This window comes from Perognathus longimembris, chromosome 1 (genome assembly GCF_023159225.1).
Source record: "Perognathus longimembris pacificus isolate PPM17 chromosome 1, ASM2315922v1, whole genome shotgun sequence".
NCBI lineage: Eukaryota > Metazoa > Chordata > Mammalia > Rodentia > Heteromyidae > Perognathus > Perognathus longimembris.
The window spans coordinates 66,786,152-66,800,392 of NC_063161.1; the positions used below are offsets into that span (position 1 = coordinate 66,786,152).

At 47.6% G+C, this 14,241-nt stretch overlaps 1 protein-coding gene across 2 annotated transcripts in view; it reads right to left on the bottom strand.

Annotated features, from left to right (window-relative positions):
* Positions 1–5,306, bottom strand: part of Dennd5b (DENN domain containing 5B) — a 148,333-nt gene extending 143,027 nt beyond the window's left edge. For both annotated transcript variants that reach the window (XM_048366961.1, XM_048366951.1), the window contains exon 1: positions 4,945–5,306. In XM_048366961.1, coding sequence (XP_048222918.1) covers positions 4,945–5,077 — 133 coding nt within the window. In that variant the 5' untranslated portion in view covers positions 5,078–5,306. The remainder of the gene's footprint in view (positions 1–4,944) is intronic.
* Positions 5,307–14,241: the final 8,935 nt, after the last annotated feature.

Below are 14,241 nucleotides of genomic sequence, written 5' to 3' on the forward strand. Positions count from 1 at the left end.
TACTTCTGGCTTTTTGATGGTTAATTGGAGATAAGAGTCTCGGGGATTTTTCTGCCTCGGGTGGTTTCCAACAGTGATCCTCAGATCTCAGCTCCTGAGTAGCTAGGATTATAAGTGAGAGCCACCACTGCACCCAGCTTAAACCCTTTTATTTTTAACAACATATTTAAAAAACTAAAACATACATGACCATGCATACTTGTCACCCCAGCACTCCAGAAACTGAAGGGGGAGGATTTTGGATTGGAGGCCAGTTTAGGCTATACGTGAGGAAACTTTTTTTTTTTTTTTGGCCAGTCCTGGGGCTTGGACTCAGGGCCTGAGCACTGTCCCTGGCTTCTTTTTGCTCAAGGCTAGCACTCTGCCACTTGAGCCACAGCGCCACCTCTGGCCTTTTTCTGTATATGTGGTGCTGAGGAATCGAACCCAGGGCTTCATGTATATGAGGCAAGCACTCTTGCCACTAGGCCATATTCCCAGCCTATGTGAGGAAACTTTCAAAAAGAAAAAAGGTAGGTGAATGGTACTGTTGGGTTGCTGCCCCAATCCTGTGGGGAATACTATTTGACAAGCAGTTTTTGTTTTCACAGACTTGGTCTCTACTGTCTCTCCGTCTCCCTTTGTTAACAGTCATATATCAGGGAGATCATGCCCCTTTGTTTTCTGTGTTCTAGGCTTGTCTCGCTCAACATTATTTGTTCGAGTTCTGACCATTTCCCTGCGAATAACAATAGTTCACCATTCCTAATCGCTATGTAGTATTCCATTGTGTATAAGTACCATATTTTTTGGATCCATTCATCTGTGGAGGGGCATCTGGGTTGTTTCCAAATTTTGGCTATTGTGAATTGTGCCGCAATAAACATGGAAGTACAAATGTCTTTTTGATATCTTGGGTTTTGCTGTTTAGGATAGATGCCTAGGAGTGGTATGGCTGGGTCATAGGGTAGGTCTATGTTGAGCTTTTTGAGAAACCTCCATACTGTTCTCCAAAGTGGTTGTACTAATTTGCACTCCCACCAACAATGGAGAAGGGTTCCTCTTTCTCCGCACCCCCTCCAGCATTTGTTGTTGCCTGAGTTCAGAGTATAGGCCATTCTAACTGGAGTGAGGTGGTATCTCAGGGTTGTTTTTATTTGCATTTCCTTTACTGCCAGGGATGTTGAACATTTCCTCATATGTTTCTTTGCCATTTTTATCTCTTCTCTTGTGAAGTCTCTCTTTAGCTCCTTTGCCCATTTCCTAATTGGTTTACTGGGCTTGGAGGGGGCTCCCTAAGAAATTTCATCCAATTTTATCACTTTAAATTTCTACTTAAGGCCAGAAGCTGGTAGCTCATACCTGAAATCCTACCTACTCAGAAGGCTGAGGATCAAGGTTCAAAACCAGCCCAAGCAATAAAGTCTGTGAGACTCTTCTCTCCAATTAACCACTCAAAAACGGGAAGTGGCACTAAGGCTCAAAGTGGTGGAGAGCTACAGTTTAGCAAAATTTGCTCAGGGACAGCATCCTGAGTTCAAGCCCCACAACCAACCAAAAAAAAGAAAAATTCTACCTAAAGTATGAATCTCTCTGAAAGCAGATGCCTGACTTATCTGATATCCCCATTTGAAAGTCTAATAGACAATTCAAACTTAACCTTTTCGTACTTTTCTTTCTTCCTTCCTTCTTTTTTTTTTTTTTTGGTGCCCATCTTTAAGCACAAATTGTTTTTATTTTTTGCCAGTCCTGGGGCTTGAACTCAGGGCTTAGGTGCTATCCCTGAGCTCTTTTGCTCAAGTAGTAGTCCTCTACCACTTAAGAGCCACAGCTCCATACTTTTTTTTTTTTTGAGTGGTTAATTGGAGTGAAAAGTGTCACAAAGACTTTATCACTTGCCTGGGCTGCTTCAAACCACAATCCTCAGATCACAGCCTCCTCAGCAGCTAGAATTACAGGTGTGAGCCACCAGCACTCAGCCTTGAGCTTTTTTTTGCTCAAGGTTAACACTCAGGCTGGCTTTGAACCTAGATCCCTAGATCTCAGTCTCCTGAAGTAATTAGGATTACAGGTGAGAGCCACCAGTAACCTAGCCAAAACAAAATTTTTGGTACAGGACTGGGACTCAAAGTCAGTGTCTGAAGCTTTTGCTCTTTGGCTGGTGCTCTACTACTTGAGCCACGCCTCCAACCCCAAACATAACATTTCTAAAACTGAACTAGTCTCCAGCCTGCTTCTCTGTTAGTTTTCCTCTTTTAGTAGAAAAGCTTGTAATTGTTCAGGACAAGAATGTTGGAAGAACATAATTCACACACTCATACAATTCATCCACATCACCTGTGTCAGTTCAAAGTCAGTGTAGGACAGGAAAGTCCATAAGCCTTATCTCCAATTAACAACCAGAAAAACAGAAGTGGCACTGTGGATCAAAGTGGTAGAAGTCTATCTAGCCTTGAGTGCAAGAGCTCAGGGACTGACTGCTCCTGGGCCTTGAGTTCAAACCACATGACTCACACACACAAAAAAATCTTCCTAATTTTTTTTTGACAGCTCTAGAAAGTTTGTGGCCATTTTTTTCTTCAAATATTGCTTTCCCTCCATTCTCTACTTATTTCTTAAAAGAAAAAAGAAAACATTTGAATCCACTGAAAACCAAATATTTAACTATCTAGTTGCGTTCTCGTTCTCTCTCTCTTTCTCTCCCTCTCCCTCTTTCCCTCTCCCTCTCCTTCTCCCTCTCCTTCTCTCTCTATCCCCACAGTGTCACTTCTGGCTCTTTCTGAGTAGTTTATTGGAGATAACAACCTCATGGACTTTGCTGCCCCAACTGACTTCAAACCAAGATCTCAGTCTCTGAACAGCTAGGATTACAGGTATGAACCACTTGTGCCCAGCTTAGTTTTGGGGTGTGTGTGTGTGTTGGTCCTATGGCTTGAACTCAGGGCCTGGGCACTGTCCCTTAGCTTTTTCTCTCAAGGCTGACTACCACTTAGCCACCTCTCTACTTACAGTTTTTTGTTTGTTTTGTGTGTTTGTTTGCCAGTCCTGGGCCTTGGACTCAGGGCCTGAGCACTGTCCCTGGCTTCTTTTTGCTCAAGGCTGGCACTCTACCACTTGAGCCACAGCGCCACTTCTGGCCGTTTTCTATATATGTGGTGCTGGGGAATTGAACATAGGGCTTCAGGTACAGGAGGCAAGCACTCTTTTGCCACGAGGCCATATTCCCAACTAGGCCATATTCCCAGCCCTCTACTCCCAGTTTTTTAGTGGTTGGAGATAAGGGTGTCTTGGACTTCCCTGCCCTGTCCGGCTTTGAACTAAAATCCTTAGATCTCAGCCCCTGAGTAGCTAGGATTACAGGGGTGAGCCACCAATGCCCTGCTACTATTTAGTTTTATTAAAACATTTGCACTGAAAAATCCCAAATCATACAAGGTATTGTGCTAGTAGAGAAAACAAATACAAGGATTTTTTTTCATCCATCATCACCATTCACAGAAAATCTCCAAATGAGCCCAGTGCCATAAAGTTTAGAGTACTTGGGCATGGGGGTGGGGGTGAGGTATGGCAAGGATCCTAAAAAAGCTAATCCTCTTTCATCTGTCCCAAAAGAGAAATCTCTCCAAATCCATCTGCAAACCGTTTCTCCTCTAAATTCATAGGATTACATAATTACATATATAGGAAAGAAAACCTGGTACTCTATTATGTTTCTTTTTTAAAAACACTAAAACTAGACTTAGTTTTTGTTGAAGATTATTTTACTTTGATGCTGACTTAATCAAAAGATCCTCACTTTAGCTAAGATGCAGGATGGCTGGGTAGGGTATTTTAAGGCTGAACAGTTTTGTTTACTATTGTTGATTATTTAATACTGTACATTCTTCCTAGTCCTCCACCTCCCCTCAAAGGAAGAGAGAAAATCCACACTGATTTAAGTAACCAATAAGAAATGCTATGTCCAAAGGAAGCAGTTCTCTAAGGCTATTATGACCTAAGCGTTTAGCACTGACAGAGATAAAGTTCAGGCAGTGGATGTCACTTGTCGCACCCATTAGGAAAAAAAAAAAATCAAGGTTTGGATCCCATGAAGCAAGCAAAAAGAGAGGTGAAAAATGCCGTCAATCGCTTCTCCCAGGCCTCCCCTCACCACTGCGCCCTGCCCCAGGCCCCAGCATCCCTTGAACGCCAGGTTCCCAGCGTCGGTCCCCTCCAAGCTCTGCCCCGCACTGCGCCATCACCGAGTCCGGAGGAAGGACCGTGTCCCTCTAGGAAACCCCAGGAAACCTGCGGATGCTTCCAAATGTAGGGATGGGTGGGAAGGAGATGTAGAACTACACCAACTCAGAACGGCGCCGGCGGGTATCGACAAAGCATCAGGACGGGTCCCCAACTCGGCTCCAAAGGTCCCCGTGATCTGCCAAAAGGCCGGGATTCCAAAGGGTGACTCGATTGTCATCGCTAAACCCAAAGGACGGGGGGCGGGAACACGACGACGACAGGTGAGCGCGGCGCACCCGACAGCAGCCCAGGACTAAGTCCGCAGCCGGCCGGCCGCCGCGCCGGGGGTCGGGCTCGCCCTCCCCTCCCCCAGGCCTCCGTGAGTCACGTGTCGGGCCAAACTTCACGGCCCCGCAGCGGAGGGGGGGGGGGGGCCGCGAGCCAGGGCCAGGCATCCCCGCGCCCGATGACTCACTGGCCGCCTCCGCGGAAGACAGCGGGCGCGGGACGGACGCGGTGCCAGGCGCGGAGCTGTGGCCCTCAGGCCGCCCGCGCCCGTTATTAATAACCCCGCGCCCCGCCTCCCCCGCCAAGCAGGCGCGCGGAATAAATAACAATGTCATTAAATCGCCGCCCAGGCGTCGGTCGGGGTCGCAGAGCGGCGACCGGGGTGGGGCGGGGGGGAGCCGACTTTGTGTGGAGCCCGCAGCCCGCCCGCACCCCGCCGCCGCCGCCCGGCCTTACCCGCCAGCTCGTCCGGCTCTAGCCCGCTGTCAGCGTCGATCCCGCACAACACGAAGTAGTGCGCGAAGCGGCAGGCTGCCGAGGAGGAGCCGGGGCTCGGGCTCGGGCCGGGGGCCGCGCCGCTCCCGCTCATCCCGGCCCGCTGTGGAGGTTGCGCCGCCGCTCCGACTGCAGTCCCGGCACCGGCCCTACGGCGACACCCGCGCGCCCATAGCCGACAGCCGGCGCCCGTGAAGCGGCAGTGAGGGGCGGGAGAGGGGGCGGAGATCCCGGCCAGGTGGGGGAGGGGCGGCGGGGGAGTGGCGGCCGGAGGCCCGCGCCGCAGCTGCCGCTTGTCAGCCTCGACCCGCGGCGGCGTCTGGCGCCCGCGCGTCAGCGGAGCGGGGCTCGGGGCTGTGAGGGAAGCGCGCGGGGGCGGGGCTGTGAGGGGAGCGCGCGGGGGCGGGGCTGTGTGGGGAGCGCGCGGGCGGGACTGAGAGGGGAGCGCGCGGGGGCGGGGCTGAAGGAGCGCACGAGCCGGTGAGCGGGCGCGAAGGGAAGGGCGCGCACTCGCTACGGAGGAGAGGAGGTGGCGCGCGCACGAGGAGGGAGCGAGAGGTCTGGGTGGTGGCGCGGGGAGCAAGATGTCGGGCGCGCGCCCAGCGGGCTTTGCTGGTCGCGAGCGCTGGATTTGCGCCAGCCCCACGCTGTGACATTGGGGTGACCCCCGCGCGTTCCCCCGCACTTCCCCGCCGTACAGCGGGGACTCTTGTCTTCGTCGGAGAAAGTGTAGGTCGTGTCTCCCAACGGAGGGGCTCGAACCTCTTGTAACCTATGACCAGGACTATCCCCGCGGCTTCCACCCTGGTTGGCTAGCCCACCACCTTCGGGGCAGCCGCGGATGGGACTGGGTCGTTATCACCGCACCCCTTGGTATTCTCCTGTCGGGAAGCTGACCTTTACGCTCCCTGGCGTGCGCTTTCATCTGCCTCTGGGTCCTGAACTTCCAGGATCCCCCGGCAGCGGTTCCGTCGAACCCTGTCCTTGGACGCCAGCCTGTGCCGTCTGCCGTAACTCCCTGTCCGGCTCCTCTTTCTGGACTTGGGACTTTGAGGACCACCAGTGGTAGACCCAAAGCAGCCATTAAGAAGTGGACTGAAGGGAAAGAGGAACCCTTCTCCATTGTTGATGGGAGTGCAAATTAGTACAACCACTTTGGAGAACAGTATGGAGGTTTCTCAAAAAGCTCAATATAGACCTACCCTGTGACCCAGCCATACCACTCCTAGGCATCTATCCTAAACAGCAAAACCCAAGATATCAAAAAGACATTTGTAGGGCTGGGGATATAGCCTAGTGGCAAGAGTGCCTGCCTCGGATACACGAGGCCCTAGGTTCGATTCCCCAGCACCACATATACAGAAAACGGCCAGAAGCGGCGCTGTGGCTCAAGTGGCAGAGTGCTAGCCTTGAGCGGGAAGAAGCCAGGGACAGTGCTCAGGCCCTGAGTCCAAGGCCCAGGCCAAAAAAACAAAAACAAAACAAAAAAAAGACATTTGTACTTCCATGTTTATCGCGGCACAATTCACAATAGCCAAAATATGGAAACAACCCAGATGCCCCTCCACAGACGAATGGATCCAAAAAATATGGTACTTATACACAATGGAATACTACATAGCGATTAGGAATGGTGAAATATTGTTATTCGCAGGGAATACTACATAGCGATTAGGAATGGTGAAATATTGTTATTCGCAGGGAAATGGTCAGAACTCGAACAAATAATGTTGAGTGAGACAAGCCTAGAACACAGAAAACAAAGGGGCATGATCTCCCTGATATATGACTGTTAACAAAGGGAGACGGAGAGACAGTAGAGACCAAGTCTGTGAACACTGTATATGTGCTTGATACATTGTATATTGCATATGTGTCTACCTGACCTAGACAAGGGATGGAAAAACAGGTTGTAAGATATCACAAGAAATGTACACACTGCCCTACATGTAATTGTACACTTTTTGCACAACACCTTGTAAAAAAATTTATGTTCAATTAATAAAAAAAAAGAAGTGGACTGAAAAAACAACCTTGAGATACCACCTCACTCCAGTTAGAATGGCCTATACTCTGAACTCAACCAACAATAAATGCCGGAGGGGACGCAGAGAAAGAGGAACCCTTCTCCACTGTTGGTGAGGGTGCAAATTAGTAAACCACTTTGGAGAACAGTATGGGGGTTCCTCAATAAGCTCAGCATAGACCTACCCTATGACCCAGCCATACCACTCCTAGGCATCTATCCTGAACAACAGGTCTCAAGATACCATAAAGACATCTGCACATCCATGTTTATCACTGCACAATTCACAATAGCCAAAATATGGAAACAACCCAGATGCCCCTCTACAGATGAATAGATCCAAAAAATGTGGTACCTATACACAATGGAATACTACATAGCAATTAGAAATGATAAAATATTGGTATTCTCAGGGAAATGGTCAGAACTTGAACAAACAATGTTGAGCAGGACAAGCCTAGAACACAGAGAACAAAGAGGCATGGTCTCCTTGATATATGACTGTTGGGGGTGGTGTGGGGAGAAACAGTAGAGATCAGGTCTGCAAAACAAAAAAGTTCTTTTCAAATGGTATGGAAATACCAGGTTTGGGTCAGCGACCTTACATTATGTATCTAAAACCAAACATAAAAGGTCTAGAATAGACCTATCAGTGGATCACAATAGCTCAACAGCTATGTACATATGATCTTATAAGACAAGGATAAGCAAACTCTATTGTTGACAGTTATATTTAAAGTTCTAGGTGAATTTCCTTTGGCCTACGCCACATGGCTACTGTATATGATTTTGGTACACTGGGTATTGTAAATATGCCTACCTGATCTAGGGAAGGGAAAGCAAAAGGAAGGTGTAAGATATCACAAGATATGTACTCACTGCCCTATTATGTAACTATACCCCTTTTGCACAACACCTTGTCAACAAAATTTAATTAATAAAAATATTTTTTTAAAAAAGAAGTCGACTGAGAACCTCACCACTGATTGCATATTTTTTTCCTTGAAGGTACTTTATACCTAGGTGCTGTTATTTAATGCCATTTTACTTTTGCATTCTTAAATTTTGAAATCTACAACTCACACCTATCTTGTACCAGCGGCTCATGCCTGTAACCTAGCCAGGTACTCAGGAGGCTAAGATCTGAGAATCCTGTTCAAAGCCAACCCTGGATACGAAACTCCATGAGACTTCAAACCAGCCTGGGCAGAAAAGTCTATGAGACTTTTATCTCCAATTAACCAGCAAAAAGTTGAAAGTATATAGCACTATTCTTGAGCAATTAGAACCAGACTGAGTTCAGGCCCCAATAATGGCACAAAAATAAGTTTTTATAAGGTAAACTGAGGGGGCTGGAGATATGGCCTACTGGCAAGAGTGCTTGCCTCGTATACATGAGGCCCTGGGTTCAATTCCCCAGCACCACATATACAGAAAACTGCCAGAAGTGGCGCTGTGGCTCAAGTGGCAGAGTGCTAGCCTTGAGCAAAAGGAAGCCAGGGACAGTGCTCAGGCCCTGAGTCCAAGGCCCAGGACTGGCAAAAAAAAAAAAAAAAAAGACGTAAACTGAATAATCAAGAGCTCAAAGCTAGCGGGTGCCAACCACACCCATAATCCCAGGCAGAACCGGGGACACAGAGGTATCATAGCAGTTTTACCAGCTATAGGCCTGGGCTACATAGACAGCCAGGCTCAAGAAAAGAAAGGAGCAGGCCACCACTGGCTCACACCAGTAATCCTAGCTGAGATTTGTTGCGCAGTTTGAAGCCAGCTCAGGCAGGAAAGTCTTTGAGACTTATCTCCAGCTCATCTCAGAAAAAACTGAAGTGGTGCTATGACTCAAGAGGTAGAGTGCTAGCCTTGAGCAAGAAGAGTTTAGGGACAGCCCTTAGGCCCAGAGTTCAAGGAGGGGAGAGGGAGTGGAAGGAAGGAAATCAAAGCTAACACAATCTGGGTGATTGACCTTTGGCTTCTAGTGTACACTGCACTTCCTCCTGAGAGCACTTTTAATGACTGCACTGTGTCTGCTTTGTAGCTGTGAACCCCTCAGGGAAGGAGTCATGCTCTGGTTAATTGCACATCAGCAATCTAGGAGAACCTGGGCTCCTCCAGGCCTCTCTCTATTTAGTGAATGGAAGAATGATGTTAAGCTACAGGGTAGCAGATTGCTGCTACTGAAAAGAGAACTTTTTTTTTTTTTTTTTGCCAGGCCTGGTGCTTGGACTCTGGTCCTGAGCCCTGTCCCCTTTTTGCTCAAGGCTAGCATTGTGCCACTTGAGCCACAGCGCCACTTCTGGCCATTTTCTATATATGTGGTGCTCGGGAATCAAACCCAGGGCTTCATGTATAGGAGGCGAGCACTCTTGCCACTAGGCCATATTCCCAGCCCCTGAAAAAGGGCAACTTTATGCACACTTTTTTTTTTTTTTTTTTTTTTTTTTTTTGCCAGTCCTGGGCCTTGGACTCAGGGCCTGAGCACTGTCCCTGGCTTCTTTTTGCTCAAGGCTAGCACTCTGCCACTTGAGCCACAGCGCCACCTCTGGCCGTTTTCTGTATATGTGGTGCTGGGGAATCGAACCCAGGGCTTCATGTATACGAGGCAAGCACTCTTGCCACTAGGCCATATCCCCAGCCCCAAAAGGGCAACTTTAAAGCTGGGCTACAATCCTAGCTACTCAGGAGGCTGAGATCTGAGGATCACAGTTCAAAGCCAGCCAGAGCAAGAAAGTCCACGAGGCTCTTATCTCCAATTAACCATCGGAAAGCCAGAAGTGGTGCTGTGGCTCAAATGACAGACCACCGGCATTGAGAAATAAATAAATAAATAGATAGATAGATAGATAAATAAATAAGTAAATAAATAAGGGACAGTGCCTAGGCCTGAGTTTAAGCCCCAGTACCAACACACAACTTTAATACCTAATATATGCTTATAAAAACACTTATTTCAGGGCTGGGGATATGGCCTAGTGGCAAGAGTGCTTGCCTTGTATACATGAGGCCCTGGGTTCGATTCCCCAGCACTACATATACAGAAAACAGCCAGAGGTGGCGCTGTGGCTCAGGTGGCAGAGTGCTAGCCTTGAGCAAAAAGAAGCCAGGGACAGCGCTCAGGCCCTGAGTCCAAGGCCCAGGACTGGCCAAAAAAAAAAAAAAACACTTATTTCATAGACCTGTTCTCCTTACACCAAAAGTGCTAAACAGAAAACACACACAGGGGGGCTGGGAATATGGCTTTGTGGCAAGAGCACTTGCTTCGTATACATAAAGCCCTGGGTTCGATTCCCCAGCACCCACATATATAGGAAATGGCCAGAAGTGGCACTGTGGCTCAAGTGGCAGAGTGCTAGCCTTGAGCAAAAAGAAGCCAGGGACAGTGCTCAGGTCCTGAGTCCAAGGCCCAGGACTGGCAAAAAGAAAAAAAAAGAAAAGAAAACACACACAGGACTGGGAATATGGCCTAATGGCAAGAGTGCTTGACTGGTATACATGAAACCCTGGGTTTGATTCCCCAGCACCACATATGTAGAAAAGGCCAGAAGTGGCCAGAACTGACAAAAAGAAAACAAGGAAAACACACAGGGCCGGGAAATATGGCTTAGAGGTAGAGTGCTTGTCTTGCATGCATAAAGCGCTGGGTTCAATTCCTCAGCACCACATAAACAGAGAAAGCTGGAAGTGGCACTGTGGCTCAAGTGATAGAGTGCTAGCCTTGAGCAAAAAGAAGCCAGGGACAGTACACAGGCCCTGAGTCCAAGCCCCAAGACTGGCAAAAAATTAAATTAATTTTTTTAAAAGAAAGAAAACACACACTTTTTTTGTTTGTTTTTGTTTTTAGGGCCTGAACTCAGGACCTGTGTCCTTACCTGGTTGGTTTTTTGCTTAATGTTGGTATTCTACCACTTGAGCCACACCTCTACTTCCAGCTTTTTTGCTGGTTAATTGGAGATAAAATTCTCATAGACTTTTCTGCCCAAGCTGGTTTGAATCCTTGATCCTCAGAACTCAGCTTTTGAGTAGCTAGGACTACAGGCATGAGCCACCACTTCCTGGCTCAAAATCACCCTCAGACTGAGGGGGTAACTGGGGGAGAGGAGTGTTCTGCTTGACCACATCTTGTGGCCAGCAACTTCTTGCAGAACACTTGTTCTCTTAAATTCTAGAGTAATCCAACAAAGCCTAGTAGAAAACAAATATATTGTTCACACTATTATTACTCACAATATTATTCACACAAGTCATATCACAGTTTCTTCATTTGAACAGTAACTGATTTATGAGCTTGTAAGCCCCATATTAATATTTTAAGATTAAATAAGAGAAATAAGAAACCCAGGTACTGCCTATAATCCTAGCTCCTCATGAGGAAGCCAGCCTGGGCAGGAAAATCCTGAAGAACCTATTCTCCAGATAACCATCAAAAAGCCACAAGTAGAGCTGCAGCTCAGATGGTAGAACACCTGGTTGGAGGAAACAAAACAAGGCCAGAACTGCAAGTCCCTGAGTTCAAGCCCTAGAGAAGGGCTGCGAATATGGCTTAGTGGTAGAGTGCTTGAGTAGCATGCACAAAGCCCTGGGTTCAATTCCTCAGTACCATGTAAATAGAAAAAGCCAGAAGTGGCACTGTGGCTTGAGTGGTAGGATGCTAACCTTGAGCTAAAGAAGCTCAGGGACAGTGCTCAGGCCCAGAGTTCAAGTAGGTCCAGTACTGCAATAACAAAAGGAAGGAAGGAAGGGAGGGAGGGAGGAAAAGAGGGGCGGGGGGGAGGGGGAGGAGAAAGAAAGGAAGAAAGAGGAAGAAGAAGAATAATAGAAGAGAATTTGCCACATATCACATACCATTGCAGCATGGTCTTTAAAATAATGACATAGAAGTAAATTAGTTAAGTGAACCAAAATTACTTAAGGGGAGAAATCAAGTCCCTTTTCCAGACAATGCAAATGTAAGGTCTGTCCCCAGGGGGCTCCATGCAGATGCCCCCTCCTCATTAAGTCTCCACCCAGTTACCTGGGTAACCCGCAGACCTGGAAGCAGTTACCTCCCCTTTCCCTGAGATCACATCCTAATCCACCTGGCTACCCCCCACCCCACCCCTGCCCTAGATAAGGCAGGGCTGGGTGGGTGTCGCCCCTTCTCTCCCTTCTCTCTGGCCATGCATGCATTATCTCGGCCACAGGCCAGCAGTTCGGTAATAAACTTTTCTCTCCTGCCTGAATACCACGTGGTGTTCTCCTTTACCAGCTACCTACTTTTAAAACCTAACAGCAACCTTTGTCATTTGTGACCACTTTCCTGCCATCTGCATCCACATACAACAGAGAGAGAGAGTGCTAATGTGACATTCAGAACTCACAGCATTTATTGGCCCACATTTTGCTAGTGTCAAAGTCACCATGAGCAACCCTGTTTCCAGAGCTCTGTTCCCAACTCTTTTTCTTGGCCCTAAGGCTTGAACTCGGGACCTGAGTGCTGTCCCTAAGCTTTTGTGCTCAAGGTTAGTGCTCTACCACTTGAACCACTGCTGCACTTCTGAGTTTTTGGGTGCTTAATTAGATAAAAGTCTCATGGAGTTGGCTGTGCTGTCTGGCTTCAAACCTAGATCCTCAAGATCCCAGCCTCTTGAATTAGCTAGGATTATAGGTGTAAGCCACTGCTCCCCGCCCCCGCCCCCACCTGTCCCTTACTCCTTTGTCCTGTGTAACAGATGCCATCAGTAGGACTCAGCTACTGCTAGCAGGTCATGCCTTCTGCTGAGAATTTCCCAGAGTCCTTAGAGAAAACAGCTTTGCTCAGGGGTGAGAACTTAAAACTCCATTCTGTTTTTCCTTATGAATTTTCTACCTCAGTGGAAAACCTTCACCAATCAGCAGTCCCAACTTTAACCTCTAAGTAGCATTAAGAATTCCAAGCTCGGGACTGGGAATGTGGATACACACACACACACACACACACACACACACACACACACACACACACCCTGAAAGCATAGGTATCGGCCATCCCAGAGGACCATGGGGAGATAATCACAGGCAGGAGAAGAAGGTTCTTAAGGAGGTTTATTAGTGGGGCCATAGTTCCCATGGGAGAGGGAGCTACATGGCGGCTGTACCTTATCCAGGTGGCAGCTTCTCTCTGGGGGTAAAGGGGAAGAAGTTAGGTAGTGAGTAGGAATGGCTCATTAGGTATGGGTGGGTCTGGGGTCTAGTGGGAGGAGCTGAGGACCCCTGGCTAGGGAAATGCTAACAGTGCCAGTACTGGGAACTCAGAACTTCAAGCTCCCATATTGGCTTTTTCCTCTCAGGGCCAGCAATGTATGACTTCAGTCACATCTCCATTTCTGGCTTTTGACTAGTTAATTACAGATGAGTCTCTTTAGTTTGTTTTCTGGGGCTAACTTTGAATCATGATCCTTAGATCTCATCCTCCTAAGTAGGTAGGATTACAGATCTGAGCCACCAGCACCTGGCTAAAAGGAAATCTTGAATTATATTTCTTTCTTTAGGATTTTAGCTTTCTAGGAAAATCCTATTGTAACAAAAGCTTACTAGGAAAATTAATAACCAGGAGCTGGGAATGTGGCTTAGCAGTAGAGTGCTTGCCTAGCATGCATGAAGCCCTGGGTTCGATTCCTCAGCACCACATATATAGAAAATGGCCAAAAGTGCCACTGTGGCTCAAGTGGTAGAGTGCTAGCCTTGAGCAAAAAGAAGCCAGAGGCAGTGCTCAGGCCCTGAGTTCATGCCCCAGGACTGGCAATAATAATAATAATAATAATAATAACCATTCTTGCTTCATCATAGTTTTTGAAAAAAGGTTAATTGTGCCAGTAAGAATTTGAATAGCCAGCCAGGTGCCTGTGGCTCACAGCTATAATCCTAGGTCAGGCAGCTAAGATCTGTAGATCTTGATCTACGGCAAAATCTGGGCAACTATTATCTCCAATTAACCACCAGAAAGCTAAGGAAAAGGAAAAATACTTGATTGGCCAACTGGGATCAAATGGCTTATGTCTTTAATCTTAGTTACTCAGGAAGCTGAAGTCTGAGGGTTGCGGTTCAAAGCTAGCCAAGACAGGAAAGTCTGTGAGACTCATCTCCAATATACCACTAAAACGTCACAAGTATCTGGGTGCTGGTAGCTCAAATCTGTAATCCTAGCTACTCAGGAGGCTGAGATCTTAGGATCAAGGTTCAAAGTCAGCCTAGGCAGGAAAGTCCATGACATTAATCTC